This window comes from Malaya genurostris, chromosome 2, assembly GCF_030247185.1.
Source record: "Malaya genurostris strain Urasoe2022 chromosome 2, Malgen_1.1, whole genome shotgun sequence".
NCBI classification, from domain to species: Eukaryota; Metazoa; Arthropoda; class Insecta; order Diptera; family Culicidae; genus Malaya; species Malaya genurostris.
This window is the reverse complement of record NC_080571.1, coordinates 221,639,568-221,657,563: the sequence shown is the minus strand read 5'-3', so window position 1 is coordinate 221,657,563 and position 17,996 is coordinate 221,639,568. Positions and strand designations below refer to the sequence as shown.

General features: G+C 35.5%; 1 protein-coding gene across 12 annotated transcripts in view; it reads right to left on the bottom strand.

Annotated features, from left to right (window-relative positions):
• The window catches only part of LOC131427691 (uncharacterized), a 242,696-nt gene that overhangs the window by 148,760 nt on the left and 75,940 nt on the right, over positions 1 to 17,996 (bottom strand). For 10 of the 12 annotated variants that reach the window (XM_058591106.1, XM_058591115.1, XM_058591117.1 and 7 more), the window contains one exon: positions 6,256 to 7,109. In XM_058591106.1, the coding sequence (XP_058447089.1) occupies positions 6,256 to 6,431 (176 nt within the window). In that variant the 5' untranslated portion in view covers positions 6,432 to 7,109. The remainder of the gene's footprint in view (positions 1 to 6,255; positions 7,110 to 17,996) is intronic. The other 2 variants (XM_058591110.1, XM_058591109.1) reach the window with 1 other exon arrangement.

Here is a 17,996-nt window from a genome sequence, read left to right as displayed (position 1 = left end):
TTTGTCGGTTACGTCACTTATACAATCATATCTCCGGAACCAAAAGTCACAGCCATTTTATCTTCGAACTTGATCAATGCCCCGATAGTAGCTTTCAAACGAGCCTAAGTTTGTTAAAATCGGTTGAGCCATCTCTGAGAAAATTGAGCGCGTTCAAATATCTTCGAAAAGTGCACACACATACACACACACACACACACATACACACACACACACACACATACACACACACACACACACACACAGACATTTTCCGATCTCGTCGAGCTGAGTCGAATGGTATATAACACTATGGGTCTCCGAGGCTCCGTTCGAAAGTCGGTTTTTCCAGCAATTCTAATACCTTTCTATAGAGAAAGGCAAAAAGCCTTCTTAGTCCACTTAGTGAAATTTTCATATATCTTGAAAAATCACCATAGGGGGGAGTACATGAAATTTTCAAAATCGAAAAAAAAATTTTGATGCCAAAAGGCTTAGAATTGCATGAAACGTCGAGATTTAGTGTCATCTCGAAAAAAAATTTTTTGGAAAAAATCGACTTTTTGGGACTTAGAAAAAATATGAAAATTTTTCTAAGTCCCAGAAAGTTGATTTTTTCAAAAAAATTTTTTTTTGAGATGACACTAAATTTCGATGTTTTATGCAGTTTTAAGAGTTTTGGCATCAAAAAAAATTTTCGATTTTGGAAATTTCATGTACTCCCCCCTATGGTGCTTTTTCAAGATCGATAATTGTCAAACCTTTACCACCGGGCAGCACCCCTTAAGCATGTCCGATTTAGGTCAAATTTTGCATGAAGGCTTTTTTCGAGGTGCTTAAACTTTTGAGCACTAGAACTTTACGAAAATAGAGTTGATCCCAAAATTTTGGCACCCTTATATATACAAGAGCGGTAAAAATCAACGTGTTTTGTCGGTTACGTCACTTATACCATCATATATCTGGAACCAAAAGTCACAACCATTTGATCTTCGAACTTGATCAACGGCCCGACAGTAGCTTTCAAACGAGCCCAAGTTTGTTAAAATCGGATCAGCCATCTCTGAGAAAATTGAGCGCGTTCAAATACAACGCTTTTTGTCGATTACGTCACTTATACAATCATATCTCCGGAACCAAAAGTCACAGCCATTTGATCTTCGAACTTGATCAATGGCCCGCCAGTAGCTTTCAAACGAGTCCAAGTTTGTTCAAATCGGTTCAGCCATCTCTGAGAAAATTGAGCGCGTTCAAATACAACGCTTTTTGTCGGTTACGTCACTTATACAATCATATCTCCGGAACCAAAAGTCACAGCCATTTTATCTTCGAACTTGATCAATGCCCCGATAGTAGCTTTCAAACGAGCCTAAGTTTGTTAAAATCGGTTGAGCCATCTCTGAGAAAATTGAGCGCGTTCAAATATCTTCGAAAAGTGCACACACATACACACACACACACATACACACACACACACATACACACACACACACACACACAGACATTTTCCGATCTCGTCGAGCTGAGTCGAATGGTATATAACACTATGGGTCTCCGAGGCTCCGTTCGAAAGTCGGTTTTTCCAGCAATTCTAATACCTTTCTATAGAGAAAGGCAAAAAGCCTTCTTAGTCCACTTAGTGAAATTTTCATATATCTTGAAAAATCACCATAGGGGGGAGTACATGAAATTTTCAAAATCGAAAAAAAAATTTTGATGCCAAAAGGCTTAGAATTGCATGAAACGTCGAGATTTAGTGTCATCTCGAAAAAAAATTTTTTGGAAAAAATCGACTTTTTGGGACTTAGAAAAAATATGAAAATTTTTCTAAGTCCCAGAAAGTTGATTTTTTCAAAAAAAATTTTTTTTGAGATGACACTAAATTTCGATGTTTTATGCAGTTTTAAGAGTTTTGGCATCAAAAAAAATTTTCGATTTTGGAAATTTCATGTACTCCCCCCTATGGTGCTTTTTCAAGATCGATAATTGTCAAACCTTTACCACCGGGCAGCACCCCTTAAGCATGTCCGATTTAGGTCAAATTTTGCATGAAGGCTTTTTTCGAGGTGCTTAAACTTTTGAGCACTAGAACTTTACGAAAATAGAGTTGATCCCAAAATTTTGGCACCCTTATATATACAAGAGCGGTAAAAATCAACGTGTTTTGTCGGTTACGTCACTTATACCATCATATATCTGGAACCAAAAGTCACAACCATTTGATCTTCGAACTTGATCAACGGCCCGACAGTAGCTTTCAAACGAGCCCAAGTTTGTTAAAATCGGATCAGCCATCTCTGAGAAAATTGAGCGCGTTCAAATACAACGCTTTTTGTCGATTACGTCACTTATACAATCATATCTCCGGAACCAAAAGTCACAGCCATTTGATCTTCGAACTTGATCAATGGCCCGCCAGTAGCTTTCAAACGAGTCCAAGTTTGTTCAAATCGGTTCAGCCATCTCTGAGAAAATTGAGCGCGTTCAAATACAACGCTTTTTGTCGGTTACGTCACTTATACAATCATATCTCCGGAACCAAAAGTCACAGCCATTTTATCTTCGAACTTGATCAATGCCCCGATAGTAGCTTTCAAACGAGCCTAAGTTTGTTAAAATCGGTTGAGCCATCTCTGAGAAAATTGAGCGCGTTCAAATATCTTCGAAAAGTGCACACACATACACACACACACACATACACACACACACACATACACACACACACACACACACACAGACATTTTCCGATCTCGTCGAGCTGAGTCGAATGGTATATAACACTATGGGTCTCCGAGGCTCCGTTCGAAAGTCGGTTTTTCCAGCAATTCTAATACCTTTCTATAGAGAAAGGCAAAAAGCCTTCTTAGTCCACTTAGTGAAATTTTCATATATCTTGAAAAATCACCATAGGGGGGAGTACATGAAATTTTCAAAATCGAAAAAAAAATTTTGATGCCAAAAGGCTTAGAATTGCATGAAACGTCGAGATTTAGTGTCATCTCGAAAAAAAATTTTTTGGAAAAAATCGACTTTTTGGGACTTAGAAAAAATATGAAAATTTTTCTAAGTCCCAGAAAGTTGATTTTTTCAAAAAAAATTTTTTTTGAGATGACACTAAATTTCGATGTTTTATGCAGTTTTAAGAGTTTTGGCATCAAAAAAAATTTTCGATTTTGGAAATTTCATGTACTCCCCCCTATGGTGCTTTTTCAAGATCGATAATTGTCAAACCTTTACCACCGGGCAGCACCCCTTAAGCATGTCCGATTTAGGTCAAATTTTGCATGAAGGCTTTTTTCGAGGTGCTTAAACTTTTGAGCACTAGAACTTTACGAAAATAGAGTTGATCCCAAAATTTTGGCACCCTTATATATACAAGAGCGGTAAAAATCAACGTGTTTTGTCGGTTACGTCACTTATACCATCATATATCTGGAACCAAAAGTCACAACCATTTGATCTTCGAACTTGATCAACGGCCCGACAGTAGCTTTCAAACGAGCCCAAGTTTGTTAAAATCGGATCAGCCATCTCTGAGAAAATTGAGCGCGTTCAAATACAACGCTTTTTGTCGATTACGTCACTTATACAATCATATCTCCGGAACCAAAAGTCACAGCCATTTGATCTTCGAACTTGATCAATGGCCCGCCAGTAGCTTTCAAACGAGTCCAAGTTTGTTCAAATCGGTTCAGCCATCTCTGAGAAAATTGAGCGCGTTCAAATACAACGCTTTTTGTCGGTTACGTCACTTATACAATCATATCTCCGGAACCAAAAGTCACAGCCATTTTATCTTCGAACTTGATCAATGCCCCGATAGTAGCTTTCAAACGAGCCTAAGTTTGTTAAAATCGGTTGAGCCATCTCTGAGAAAATTGAGCGCGTTCAAATATCTTCGAAAAGTGCACACACATACACACACACACATACACACACACACATACACACACACACACACACACACACACAGACATTTTCCGATCTCGTCGAGCTGAGTCGAATGGTATATAACACTATGGGTCTCCGAGGCTCCGTTCGAAAGTCGGTTTTTCCAGCAATTCTAATACCTTTCTATAGAGAAAGGCAAAAATTGAGCAACACATATAAAATTACCGTAACTAATTAGCAACAATTTATTCGCTGGGCTTCGATTTGTTTTGAAGAATATTTGGGAGAAGGACTTCGCTAACTTCATATAAACTTAGCGAAGTACTTAAAAAAAATTCAAAAAAAATTAAAAAATTGAGCTTTAAATTCAATATTACAGTAACTAATTAGCAACAAATTATTCACTGGCCTTCGAATTGTTTTGAAGCAAATTCGGAAGAGGGGCTTCGCTAACTTCATATAAACTTAGCGAAATACTCGAAAATATAAAAAAAATTGAGCAACAAATTCAAAATTACCGTAACTAAGTAGCAACAAATTATTCTAGATCAATGTTGGAAAAAAGCATTTGAAGCGTATTGTTGTGACAATGTCTACATGTCCATAAATGTTAGTCGTCAAAAAGTGAGATAACTAAGTGCTCACAAGCTCCTATCTCATGACATTTGGTCAATGGAACGGTGTCGACTGGGTGCTATCACTTTCTGCGTTAGTAGCAGAATGAGAGGGTGCGAAATGATTCGTATGTAATAGGTCCTTCGAAAAGTGAAAATTATTAAAAATTCTTCAAACCCTTCGATGTGATCGCTTCAAAATAAAATTAATTCCATTAGAAAATCTTAAATATTTTGCCACTAATGTCAAGAGATAGTAACAGACACAGATACCGCTAGTAGATCGGTATTTGAAACTTTCATCAGTGTATCAGCTTTAAGTCCTAAGAAGTGGTTTTAAATTGATGTTAATTTATCCAGTCTTTTTATGAACCTGTTTTGATAAAAACCGCCTTCCTTGCATTATCCATAAATTATCAATTTACATCTCATCCTTGAATAATTTGACGTCTGAAGCAAAATACGTCTTATGAGTGAGAGTTATTGTTAGGGTATAAATAATTTTTATTCTTATTATTCGTGTTTTAAAATATTTAGATGTGTGCTATATCTATTATATCCCAAGGATGTGATTGGCTGGTTACAAAGACTGCAGGATTGGATACAATAGGTAAGTAACAGGCATTGGATGTAAACTGGAGCATTGGTAAGATCCGTAAGATTGTGTTCATTATTTATACAAATCAAGTCTTTATGTAATGTTTGAATCCAATCAATGCAAACATTGCATTTAGGTGGAGCTGATCGATGGAACGGTGACCTCGGGACATGCTTTCGATTGAGTTAACGAAATGGGTCATCGAAATTCGATAAATTTAACCTCCCTGAGTCCAGGACTAAAGTTATTTGCATGTTATGTGGTAATTAAGCAGCATTTGCGGGAAGTTTTAGTTATCTGTTTTGTCATATGTTAGAGCTGTGTCTATCACTAGCCTTAGGGTGGCGAAATGGTAGCGCGTATGTTTCCACTCAGTCATTGCAAAAACTGAACTTAGATATGGCGACTTTACGTCAAACCAACTAAAAATTATTAAATCGTCAACAAAGAAAGTTTTTTTTTACATCGTATTGTTACTGGGTATTCTATGATAACCCCAAGAAGAAAAAATACTACGCTATACCCGGTCAATTGTTGTCATCGACCTCGACATCAACACCAAAGCCGAATATTCATGGTTCGAAGGTCATGTTGTGCATCTGGTGGGACCAAAATAGTGTTGTGTACTACAACTATTGTGGGCGATCAGTATAAGCAGCAATTGATGCGTTTGAGCCGTGCATTAAGAGAACAACGACTGGAATACGAACAAAGACATAATAAAGTTATTTTCCTGCATGACAACGCTCGGCCTCATGTCGCAAAAGTCGTGAAAAAATATATGGAAATCCTCAAGTGGGACATTTTGCCGCAGCCCTGCCCTATTCTCTTGACATTGCTCCTTTTGATTAATGGTTGTACGATGCAGCAGGCCATCGGTGAACTTCTTTCGCAGAAATCGAAAATTGGCTTCAAACTTGGATCACCTCAGAAGACGAGACAGTTTTTCGAGATGGAGTTCGAATATTACCTGAGAGGTGAGGAATAAGAAGTAACTAGCGACGGACGATACTTTTATTAATCTTAAAGTGCTTCAATTAGAAATAAATGCATTTTTGACCCCAAAAACTGCATTTTTTACCCCAAAAGACCGAATCAATTTGTACTCGTATATTTAAAAGGTATTTATAGGTATCTCCTCTTAGCAAAGTTGTGTCAATAACATTGACTTACCTATTGCTATGCTCCTGAAAGGATCCACCGTCCAGCAGTCGAATTTTCGCGAAAAGCACCGCATTGACGAACGGTACCTCAACCAGTTCCTCCAGATGAAGTTCCACCGTGAACTTATACTTTTTCTTCTTCATCATAAATGCCATTCCTGGGGCTCCTGGCCCTATCAGTGTCATTCACTCTGGCAAAAACAATGTACCCAGCTTTCACCCACTAGAATCGGAATATAAAAAAATCAAGCTACACTTATATAAGCTTCACAAAAGATCCTGCACCAGATTCTTCTTGTTCTTCTTCTTCTTCTCTGTCTTCGAGGTTCACTAGTTGCCTTGCTTGCGGATATACCAGGCGGAAACGTTTCACACGCGATTGGGAGTGTCCCTGGAACCGCAGTGGCTGCTGTCGACGCCGACAATCGATGGATTCTGCTTCCGTTTTTCGCTCGACACGGTGCTGCTAGCTGCACTTGGCGTAATTATCATTTCACCTTGCGGGCAACAATCACCAAACGAGACCCAGGTAAACAACGGTAATAAAAACCGAATCATAACACCACTTCTCGTATCTTCTTCATTAGCATTTCCGAGTGCTGATTCATCAGGGGCGGAACGGGGTGCACAATTGACCACATAATACCATTTTCCTTCAGCTGCCTCTTCGGTTGTTTCCTTTCGTTTTCTTTCTTGCACACAACCGAGTGCTGTTACGGCAATCGATTCACATATTTTGCACCTATCCGTCACTGCTATCTTCCAAAACAACAACAAATCTCACTTGGTGCGAAAATTAACTTCGCCCGAACTAAACCGCAAATTTTTGCGTGGCTTTGTTCTCGGTATCGGGAAGTGTTTTTTCTGTAATGAAGAAAAAGAAGAAAAAATGTCAATGAAAGCAATTAACGATCTTAGGGTTCTATTCTAGCAAAGCGAAATATTTTCTTTGAACAATTTCTCATCTTGAGTTTGTGACTGCAATACATTTCTTATTAATTGAATAAATTTTGTAAATGGGCCATATCTCCTTCTGAACATCAAGCTTCGCGAAAGACCAACGATAGCGAATATGTTTGTTAGGCATTATTTCTCTCCAAGAGTGTAAATAGGATGATAAGACAAGAAACGTGACTTTTTTCAATTTCCATCTCTTTCGGTTTCGATATCCAATGTTAACATAGTTAGACCAATATGCCGTTGTCCTTTGTCCTCAGACCAATTTTAAAGTTTACAAAATCTATACCAACCAGTCTAGTAACGACTTCTACTAAAGTATTGCATCTTACCAATACCTAACCTACACATTCTTTTTTTCTTATTGCACTAGACAACTTACAGTTGAAACAATTTACAGACCTTTGCAAAACCTGTGTCTTTTTTTTGTAGGTAGTCACAGTGGCAGCAGACCCTTGCTTCAGTTCTACACTAAACTCTTGATAAGATTATTTTAAATCAACACACAGATGTTCCCATTTGGTCTTTGTCTTTTTGTGCTGATTAACACAGATTTAATAAAATTGTTACTATAATTTGTGCTCATGTTTATGTCTGATGGATTTAGTTGTAGTATTTGTCATTGTCCTAGATCTGTTTTTGTGATCATGTGTATTGTGTTCACGTGTTTTCTATCACTTCTTGTAATGGTCTGTGTCGTTTGAATATCCGGTAGTGTTTTCAGTTATACCGAAGTAATGGTATAATGGTAATAGTAATAACAATAATAATAATAATAATGTTTTAAATGGGTTTACCTTTCGGGTTCTTGAAACGCATAAAATCTTAGCCGGGCTTCGTTTGATTCCGGGATATTTTTACATACTCATCTTCTTTGCAATATTTCTGCATTATTCACATATATCTTTTCTTTATTCTTTCTCTCTAGATATTCTATATCATTCTTCTCTAAGTTTTAGAGCTTTTTTCAGTTCGATTCTCCAGTTTTCTCAGTGTACATATGGAACAGAAATTTTGAGTTAGTAAATTTGATTTACACGTGCAATTTACACATGCATATACATACACAAGCATACATACTCACATACATACACACATGCATACATACATGTATACATACCTTCATACATACATACATACATAGTGACACTACACTTCATTCAAATCCTCAAATTTCTTCGCATTCACAACAGAATGCGTTTGAAATTCTTGTCTGCTGTCAGAATTTCAATCGCATGAAAAGCCCAGCCAAAATGAAGGAAATTAAACAAAATATTTTATCATCTTCTTTCTCAGTTATTCATGGAACTGAAAGTAGTTGGGACGAAAGCGTAAAATGCGAAGAAATTTTTGGAAATAACTATAAAGTATTCCGGCATGACCGTAACTTAGCACTATCCAACAAAAAATCTGGAGGTGGAGTCTTCATTGCAGTAAGTGCTGACTTTTCATCCGACAAAATTGAAACAAATAAACACAAAGAATTTGAAGATATTTGGACCAAAGTATTTATATCATGACAAAAACATATTTTTGCCTCTGTGTATTTTTCCCCTGAAAATGTTAACAAAACAACTTTCGAGCTATTCTTTCAAACCGTAGAAAAAATTATGTCGAATATGGAATCAGAAGTAAAGTTACCCATACGCTCACTTCATCACCGATGAACAAAATGAATCCATTCTACTTCCAATTGCAGGAGAAAATGAAACACTTCAGTCTCTTTTCGACAAAATCTCTTTATTCGGCTTGAATCAAATAAATTCGGTTAAAAATAAACAAAATTCATATCTTGATCTTCGTTTCACAAACTGTACCGAAAACTTCTGTGTGAATGCCTCACCAAACCCACTCTGGAAAAATGAAGCATTTCACACAGCAATTCAATACTCCATCTTTATGCATAACATGTCTCTCCCTAACGAAATAGAATACGAGGAAGTGCCGGAATATCACAAAACAAATTTTGAAGAAGCAAAATTTAGACTAAGTACATTAAACTGGCAAAATATTTTGAGTATAGAAGGAAACGTCAATGAAGAAGTGGAAAATTCTATCTAATTATTAACAACTTAATTTCGGAAATTGTACCAGTAAAAAGAAGAAGAAGAAATCACAATAGCAACCCGCAATTGAAAAACCTGAAAAACAGAAAGCAGAAAGCACATAAGACTTATAGAAAAGATAAAACAAGTTATCAATCTACAAAAATACCTCGACATTTGCAATGACCTGAAAATAGCAATCAACTCGACACACGAAGAATATAATTTTAAAGTCGAAATCAAAGAACATCCTAAAAATTTCTTTAGCTTTGTTAAAACAAAACTGAAGAATAACAACCTTCCTTCCCAGATGAACCTAGACGGAACTACTGGAAATAATAGCACTGAAATTTGTAATTCATTTGCAAATTTTTCCAAGAAATATATAGGGGAGAGTGGGGCTACTTGAACCACCTTTTTTGTTAATTGATATATCTTTTAAACTATTTGGGGTAAAATATGTTTCACCTACGGTTAATCAAAACGAACCTTTCTTTTCGATGTTCAATGTAATCAATAAATGTAAATTCGCTTTTTGACATAAATAGCAGCTTTTTACAATATTATGTCAGATGGGGATAATTGAACCACCTTTAAGGAAAGAATAAATATATATAGAATAAATATATATGTAAAATTTTTTCTTATATTTTTGAACATGTCTCTTTTTTAAAAAAATAAAAAAAAAATCAGATTTATTCAGTATAACGTATGAAATGACTTTGTCTGCTTTTGTTTGAGAATACTTTTTCCTCGAGTTTTATACTTTCTTGGTTTAGCCATTGGAAACCCTCGTATGTTTTCTGGAGATTGTCCTTGTAGAAATTCACATTTATTTAGCATTCTATTGCTTTTTTTGGCACTATGGATGCCAACGGAATATTGTCAATGTTAAAGAGCATGTGGTGCTAAAGCTTCTGTTGGTAAACTTACTTCCTAGAAAGTCTGATGCAGAAAATGTTTGTGGATTAAAAAGAAAAATTCCTGTCTTTTGAAATGCAGATTTTATATTCGTTGGACTAATTGCATTGTCATGCGCAGCATTCACGCATTCTGCAACCTCGTAAATTGTAAATGGGTGCTGCAAAGATCTGCATGCAGAGAATGGTCGTAAGCTGTTTTAAATGAACTGCAAATAAGGTTCTGTCTAATGGTTGCATCTTATTGTGTGGTGGTAAAGTTAAAATTGTAATGCCATTTTTCTTTGCTAAATCCAAAAATCCCAATGTACAGGGGGCCTTCGTGGTTTTCGAAATTTAGTGATTTCAGATTTGTTTTCAACGCGTTCGAAAATTTAATAAAATGATTCAACACCTCTAAAAACTATTCTGCATTCATGCATCCTGTTTTATTTGCAAGGTCGAGTGTATTCGGCACACTGTTTTTAAACATTTTAGGAATGAAGTTATCCCGTGGAAATACCATCGCATGTGGTAGAAAACCTCCAGCAGCATTGACGAAAGTGGTTCATGTAACCCCACAAAAAGTGGTTCATGTATCCCCACAAATCATTAACAGATTGGAAGTGTTTTCAAGACGGCAAGAAATTTTGTATCTTTTCAAACTTTTTGTGAAAATGAATGAATTTGTATGTATTTACGATAACAATTAATGTTATGTAGTTATGTACCACAGGTGGAACACATTAAACATATCTTTTATAATTAATAACAGTAACAACACGCGTCAGAAGCGTGCACAAATATGTGTGAGGTTAGGTTACCGATAGGGTTACCGGTACACCTTACGATCGTAGAAAAGTTTTTAGTCAGTGAAGAAATATCCCTAATGGTTCATGTATCCCCGTGGTTCAACTAACCCCAGTCTCCCCTACATTATATGCCAAAACAGATCGTGAACGTGACTACTTTTCCTTTATATCGGAGCTTTTTAATGACATCATTGTCAATCAATTATCAAAGCAAGAAATATTCAATGAACTTAAAAACCTCAACGCAGCAAAGGGACAATGAATGTCACTTCAGATGTTCCACAAGGTTCACATTTAGGCCCACTTCTTTTGATCTTGTACGTAAACGACATTTCCTTCTTACTCAAACATCTAAAAGTACTTGTATATGCAGACGACATGAAGCTCTTTAAGGAAATAAAAAATGCTGTAGATGCTGAAGTATTCCAATATGAAATTAACGTATTCAACATTTGGGCAATAAAAGCTTACTCCAACTAAACGTTAAAAAATGTAGTTCAGTAACGTTTAGTAGAAAAATCATGTCTCCTACTATTAACATATATTTAGGAAACTAAGCTGTAGAAAAATGTAAAATTATTAGAGACTCAGGCGTAATTTTAGACTTAAAACTTATTTTCGTGGAGCATTTTAATACAATTGTCAATAAAGCAAATAGTATGTTAGACTTCATTAAACGTTTTTAGTCACCCTTACACAATAAAATTATTATATACAACATACGTCAGGCCAATTTTGAAATACTGCAGCATAGTATGGAACCCATGTTCCTCCGTACACGTAGAACGCATCGAATCTGTTCAAAAACAATTTCTACTGTATGCGCTTCGTAGACTAAACTGGACTACATTTCCTCTTCCATCGTATAAGCGCGTTGTATGCTCATAAACTTACAAACACTCGAAAAACGCCGCAAAGCTACAATGCTTTATTTTATCAACGACATTATTTCTCAATTTCACAACTAAAATTTTATGCTTCTAGTCGCCATCTCAGAAGTCGTCAAATATTCTCGAAAAAAAAATAAAACAAATCTAACTATGTCCAGGAAACAAATAACAGAAAAATTGAAACCAAATCGTCGAAATAATGTATAGCATATAAGAAACCATTGTAACTTTTCTTTTGTCTGCAATCTACATTTGTTTGACGAAGAAATAAATAAAAAAAAAAAATAACGCGATGAACATCGTTTGGCAGCTATCGGTGGTTTGCTCACATGTTCAGTCTATATTATTTTATTCTTTAACATAATATTCCATCTCATTTCACAGTATTCCATGCTACTCATATTATCAATAAACGTCAAAGATGAACTTGAGTTGTCATCGTGTGAAACTTCATTTAATTTCCACATGATACTGGTAATAAGGGCCGGTAGTATAAAAATGAAAAATAAAACAGAGCACAGTTAAGCGCTACCGGCCTCTCTAACCCCGGATGTTGGAGTGTAATGCAATCAACATCTTATTCAAGACATTCCATTCCGTTCCGTTCTCATTCATTAAATTCAATAATTAAGCTAAAAGTAGTAACATGAATTTATATTAAATTGTAACGCTAATTAATCGTATCTGATGCAATACCGTCAACCCACTAACCATGGGAGGGTACAGACATTTGCAAAACCTGTGTCGTGATGAAAAATTAAGTTGATTAAATTGAAAGGATGAAACACGATTTTTCATTATTATTAATCATTGTTTTCATTTAGAGTAAATGTATCGCACAGACTTATTACTACATATACTTCTATTGGCACCCTAATATATAAGCAATGAATTTGCAAATAATGCCTTTTCTCCTAGATCCGTTCTCGAGATATTCATACTTTAAATTCGAAGAACTCAGGTTTTTGTTGTATTGAGCCGCATTATATTTGAATGCTTGTTACTTGGAAGCTGTTATTTGAACAAGCATGGTGTCATATGAAAAGTTGCAGAAAATCGATTGAACATTCTGAAAACCTGTTTCAGTCCACCTAGTGATGTAATGATAACATTCTCATTTTGCTCACATTTTCACTAACATCACTTTCTTCCGAAAATTCATTTGAAACATAAATGAAAACTACAAAGGTTTTTTTTTGGAATAAGCGAAAATAACCTTTTTAATTTATGAACAGTTACATATCATTTGGACATGTGTAATTTGTTGATACAAAAGATGAGAAGGTTTTCTACCCGTATGAGAAAGAGTACGGGAAATGTCAGCTACAGCGGACTTTTCCCTTGTTCCTAAATAAATAAATAAAAAACCTATTTTAATCCACCTAGTGGTGTAATGATGCCTTTCTCATATTACTCATTACATCATAAATATAACCGTGAAATTCGCAAAAACAATTGTTTATTGAATAGAAATAGGATAATTTGTACACACTAAGATTAAATTCCATTGTTCGGTAATATTTTTGACGAGAAATTCCGGTAATCTATAGAAATTACCGATATTTCGGTACATGAGTTTTATTTTACAATAATTATGCAAATTTTTACCGGACGATCAGTTTTACGTAAATTTTTGTTACAGGATTTCGTAAATAGATGTACAATTCATACGGTAAATCTGAATAGTCGTCGAGTACGGTAAAAACCATACCGTCCGTATGGTAAAATTATCTTCCAATAACCGAACTTCTGTGAAAACTGATTGTTGTGAAACTAACTGTCAAACAGTTATTAAAATTTTCTATTAACCAAACGAGAAAAATCTTGACGAGTTCATCGAATGGATTGAGGTACAGGTGCTAAAGTTTTTGAAACATTAGAACCACTAAAAGCTTTTTGTTTACTTATAGGCAGAAAATAATTTTGTATCACTTGCTGCCTACACAAATTGTTCAAGGGTAATTTCTGGTGGACTCGACGGATTGTGACGTGTTTCGGAAGGCGCTCATAATTCCGGTCAGCTGGAACATTTGACCCTTTTTTTCATGGAATAAAACCATAGCCACAAGAGGTTGGAATTTTCTCCATTCGTTTTTGTAAATTTGTGTTGTTTTTTGAAATCCAGTATTTCATCCAAAGAAAAACAAACAAACAAAAAATTACCGAACAATCAGTTAGATCCATTTGGTTTACAGTTTACGGTAGTTGTTTGACAGTTCAGCAATTACCGAACGATCGGTAATCAATTTAATTACCGAACTGATTACCGAACGTTCAGCTGTTGAAAATTCGGTAAAATATTACCGAATTTTGCGAAATTTTCTAAGTGTGTACGGATCTAATCTCACAAACTCTATAAATCCTGTTTAACCTGTAGTTCCGGAACCGAAAGTAGTATCCACAACAAATTAAGGAATTCCATATGAAGCTGTAAGACTTTTCTTTTGAACCTATAAGTTTGTGAAAATCGATTTGGCCATCTCCAAGAAAAGTCAGTGAGATCCTTATTTTTTGCAGTTTTTAATCACTATTTCCAATTCTTCCGAAACCGGATTCAGACCAACAAATAGGACCTACTAATTGGAACAGTTTTGAACGTAGTTAAACTCATACTTATTATCTTATGCTCTATTTCGATTAAACTAATTAAACGAAAGCTAACAAACGGAATGAACCTGCGTTTCTGTTACTTCTGAATATGTAAGTCAAGCTAAACAGCATGAATCAGCAGCATAAAACATGTAGATAGGATTATTATTATAATTATGATTATTATTATTTTTTTTATTATTGACATCACTACACAACGTGTACGAAATAGAACAAAGCACGCCTTGTTCGTTTTGTGTTTTCTTCTTCTTTCGTTGTTGTACATATTGCCACTCTAACTGTAACTGCGGAACCGGAAGTCGGATCCGGATGAAATTTCACAGTAGGTTTAAAGACAGTATGAACTTTAATTCAAATCAGGATTTGTGAAAATCGGTTCAAGCATCGCAGAGAAATCAAAGTAAATTTAGTTTTAGGAGATTTTCTTCTCCACTTTCGGTGCTCTCGAAACAGGAAAAGAGGGGACCAGTAGTGCTGAATTAAGTTTTCATGCCCACACACCAACAAGCTCTGCAAACTAGAAGAACAGTTTTATGGGATTTATACCTGTTTTTAACCATCGTTCGTGGAAAAATACTAATAAAATTGGCAATTTTCTACTTATCACGCTTTAGTTCCGGAACCGGAATTCGGATCGAGATAAAATGTTCCACAAATTTTTAGGATATACTAAGACCTTTCATTTGAATCTTAGTTTGCGAAAATCGGTTTAACTGTTTCAGAGATAATTGAGTGTAAACTTTTTCTCAAATTTTCACATATTATCATATAACTTCGGAACCGGCAGTCACATTCAAATGAAATTCAATAGCAAGCTATGGGACCATAATACCTTTCATTAGAATTTCAGTTTGTAAAAATCGGTTCAGCCATCTCTGAAAAAAGTGAGTGCATATTTTTTCACTTTTTTGGTACATATCATCCTATATCTCCAGAACCGGAAGTCGGATCGGAATGAAATTCAATAGCAGGCTATGCGACTATAAGACCTTTCATTTGAATCATTGTTTGTGAAAAAAGCCATCTCTGAGAAAAGAGAGTGCATATTTTTGTTGCATACATACATACACACACACACACACACACACACACACACACACACACACACACACACACACACACACACACACACACACACACACACACACACACACACACAGACATTTGCTTAGTTCGTCGAGCTGAATCGAATGGTATATGACATATATATGGCCTCGTTTAAAAAGTTGATTTTCATATGGCCTCGTTTAAAAAGTTGATTTTCACAGTGATTGCATAGCCTTTCTATACGAGAAAGGCAAAAATGAGTCAAATTTATAAAAATTTATCAGTTTTTTTGCAAATTCGCTCTAAGTGACGGTGCGGAACTTTAAATGCAGTTCACTATCTACTTCCGGAACTGGAAGTTGGATCCGGAAAAAATGCAATAGCAGCTAGATGGACCGTAATACATTTCACTACCTTATTTATCATCAAAAACACGAAATTACAGTTCACACTTGCATAACTTCATAGTTTCAAATAGTCATATAAACTAGTGGGATTGTAGAACAAAAATATTGTATTAAAAACTTTTTCCTAATCCACCTAGTAATGTGATAATGCGCTCATTTTGTCATTCTAACAATCTCATTATAGCATAATTTTCATTGCTGACGCGAATTTGGGTTGGTTTCCAGATTGATTTGGTTAGTTCTTAACAGCAGACTACTGTGCTTACGTTGCATATCTGACACCATTCTCGAAAAAAAATTTCAGTAATAATACATTTGAACTAGATAATTGTTCACATTATGGAAAATGTAAGCGAATAGAAAAAAACGCAATTTGCCGGTTACGTCATTTATACGATTATATCTTCGGGACTGGAAGTATCAGAAATTTGATCTTCGAACTTGATTAATAATGCAATAGAAGCTTTAAAACGAGCCAAGGATTGTTGAAGTCTGTTTAGTAATCTCTGAGAAAACTGAGCCAAGAAAGAGAAAGGGACAAATTGTGTTTTGTCGGTTACGTCACTAATACCATAATATCTCTGGTATCGGAAATGACAGCTAATTGATCTTCGAACTTGACTTACAATCGAAAAGTAGCTTTTGAACGTTCATAAGCTTGTGAAAACTGGCTCAGCCATCTCCGGAAAAATTAACGGAGAAAAAGTTGCGTTTTGTCGGTTATCTTACTTATACTATTATATCTCTGGATCGGAAGCGACACCCAATTGATCTTCAAACTAGATTGACATCTCAAGAGTAGCTTTCAAACGAACCTAGGTTTGTAAAATCGGTTTAGTCATCTCCTAAAAAATTGAACGGATAGACATTTTTTAAAGATGCGCACTAAGACATTTTCCGACCTTGTCGCGCTGAATCGAATGGTATACAACAATCTCTGGAGCTGCGATCAAAACCGAGGTTTTCCAGCAATTCTGTTATCTTTCTATAGAGAAAGGCAAAAATTTAAGATGCGATTTTTTTATTTAACTTTTTTTTGTAAACTTTCGAATGCTCGAGAAAGTAGTCAGTTTTTTTTCAATGTATATTTTTCAGAGTGCTCAACCGATTTCTTATTCCTAGGACCGTCTTTTTGAAGACTATTTTTCCGGTTCCTGGATTCATCTTCTTGGACACCATGTTTTGAAAAGTTTGCAGTTTTCGAGTTACAATGGTTTCAGAAAAGTGCCTGTAAAAATACATTCGCCCGAGTTGGCAGTTCAACGCCTAAGGTACTGGTCTTACAATCTACTTGTCAGGTGTTCGAGTCCCGACCTGGAAGGATTCTTGGTGCCAGTAGGATTGTAGCACCAACCAATACCAAGGTTTTGCTTTTACTGTTCAATTGGTCGGATTGGTCTTTCTATCAGTGAAAAACAAATGTTTTGTCATACTGACAACGTGTGCAAAGTTTCATCCGAATCGGAGGCTGTGAAGCATTTTGCGAATGATTGGTTATAATTTGACATTTCGATTTTTGTTTTTTTTTATTGAGTAGTTACCTTAATAAATCTATTCATAATTTGAGGGATGGAACGTTATTTGGATTTATTATGTACTGAAAATAAAATGATAACAAGTGGTATAACAATTGCAATACAGAGAAAATTAAAGGGTGTTTTCTTTAAGGGCTTGCTGATTTGAAATTTAAATAAAACACATACACAACTATGATGTGGCCATTTTTTTCATTTGGTGTATAATTGGCATCTAACATTTGAATATAATTTCCGGCATATGGTCGCCACAATTATTTTTCACGAAGGTCATTGTGGAAGTCCAATTTTAGATCCCTTTTTAAGCATATTGGTTTCCAAATCATCAATAGTTGCTGGTTTATCCACATAAACCAAGGAATGAATCGAGTGGCGTCAAATCACACATACGCGGAGGTAAATTCACTGGTCAATTTCTCAAAATAATGTCGTTGAAATGTTCTTTCAATAAGTCAATTGTTTCGGCCGCAGTACGTCAAGTGACACCATCCTGTTGAAACCACATTTCGTAAAAATCTAAATCTTGAAGATTTGGCAACAAAAGTTTAT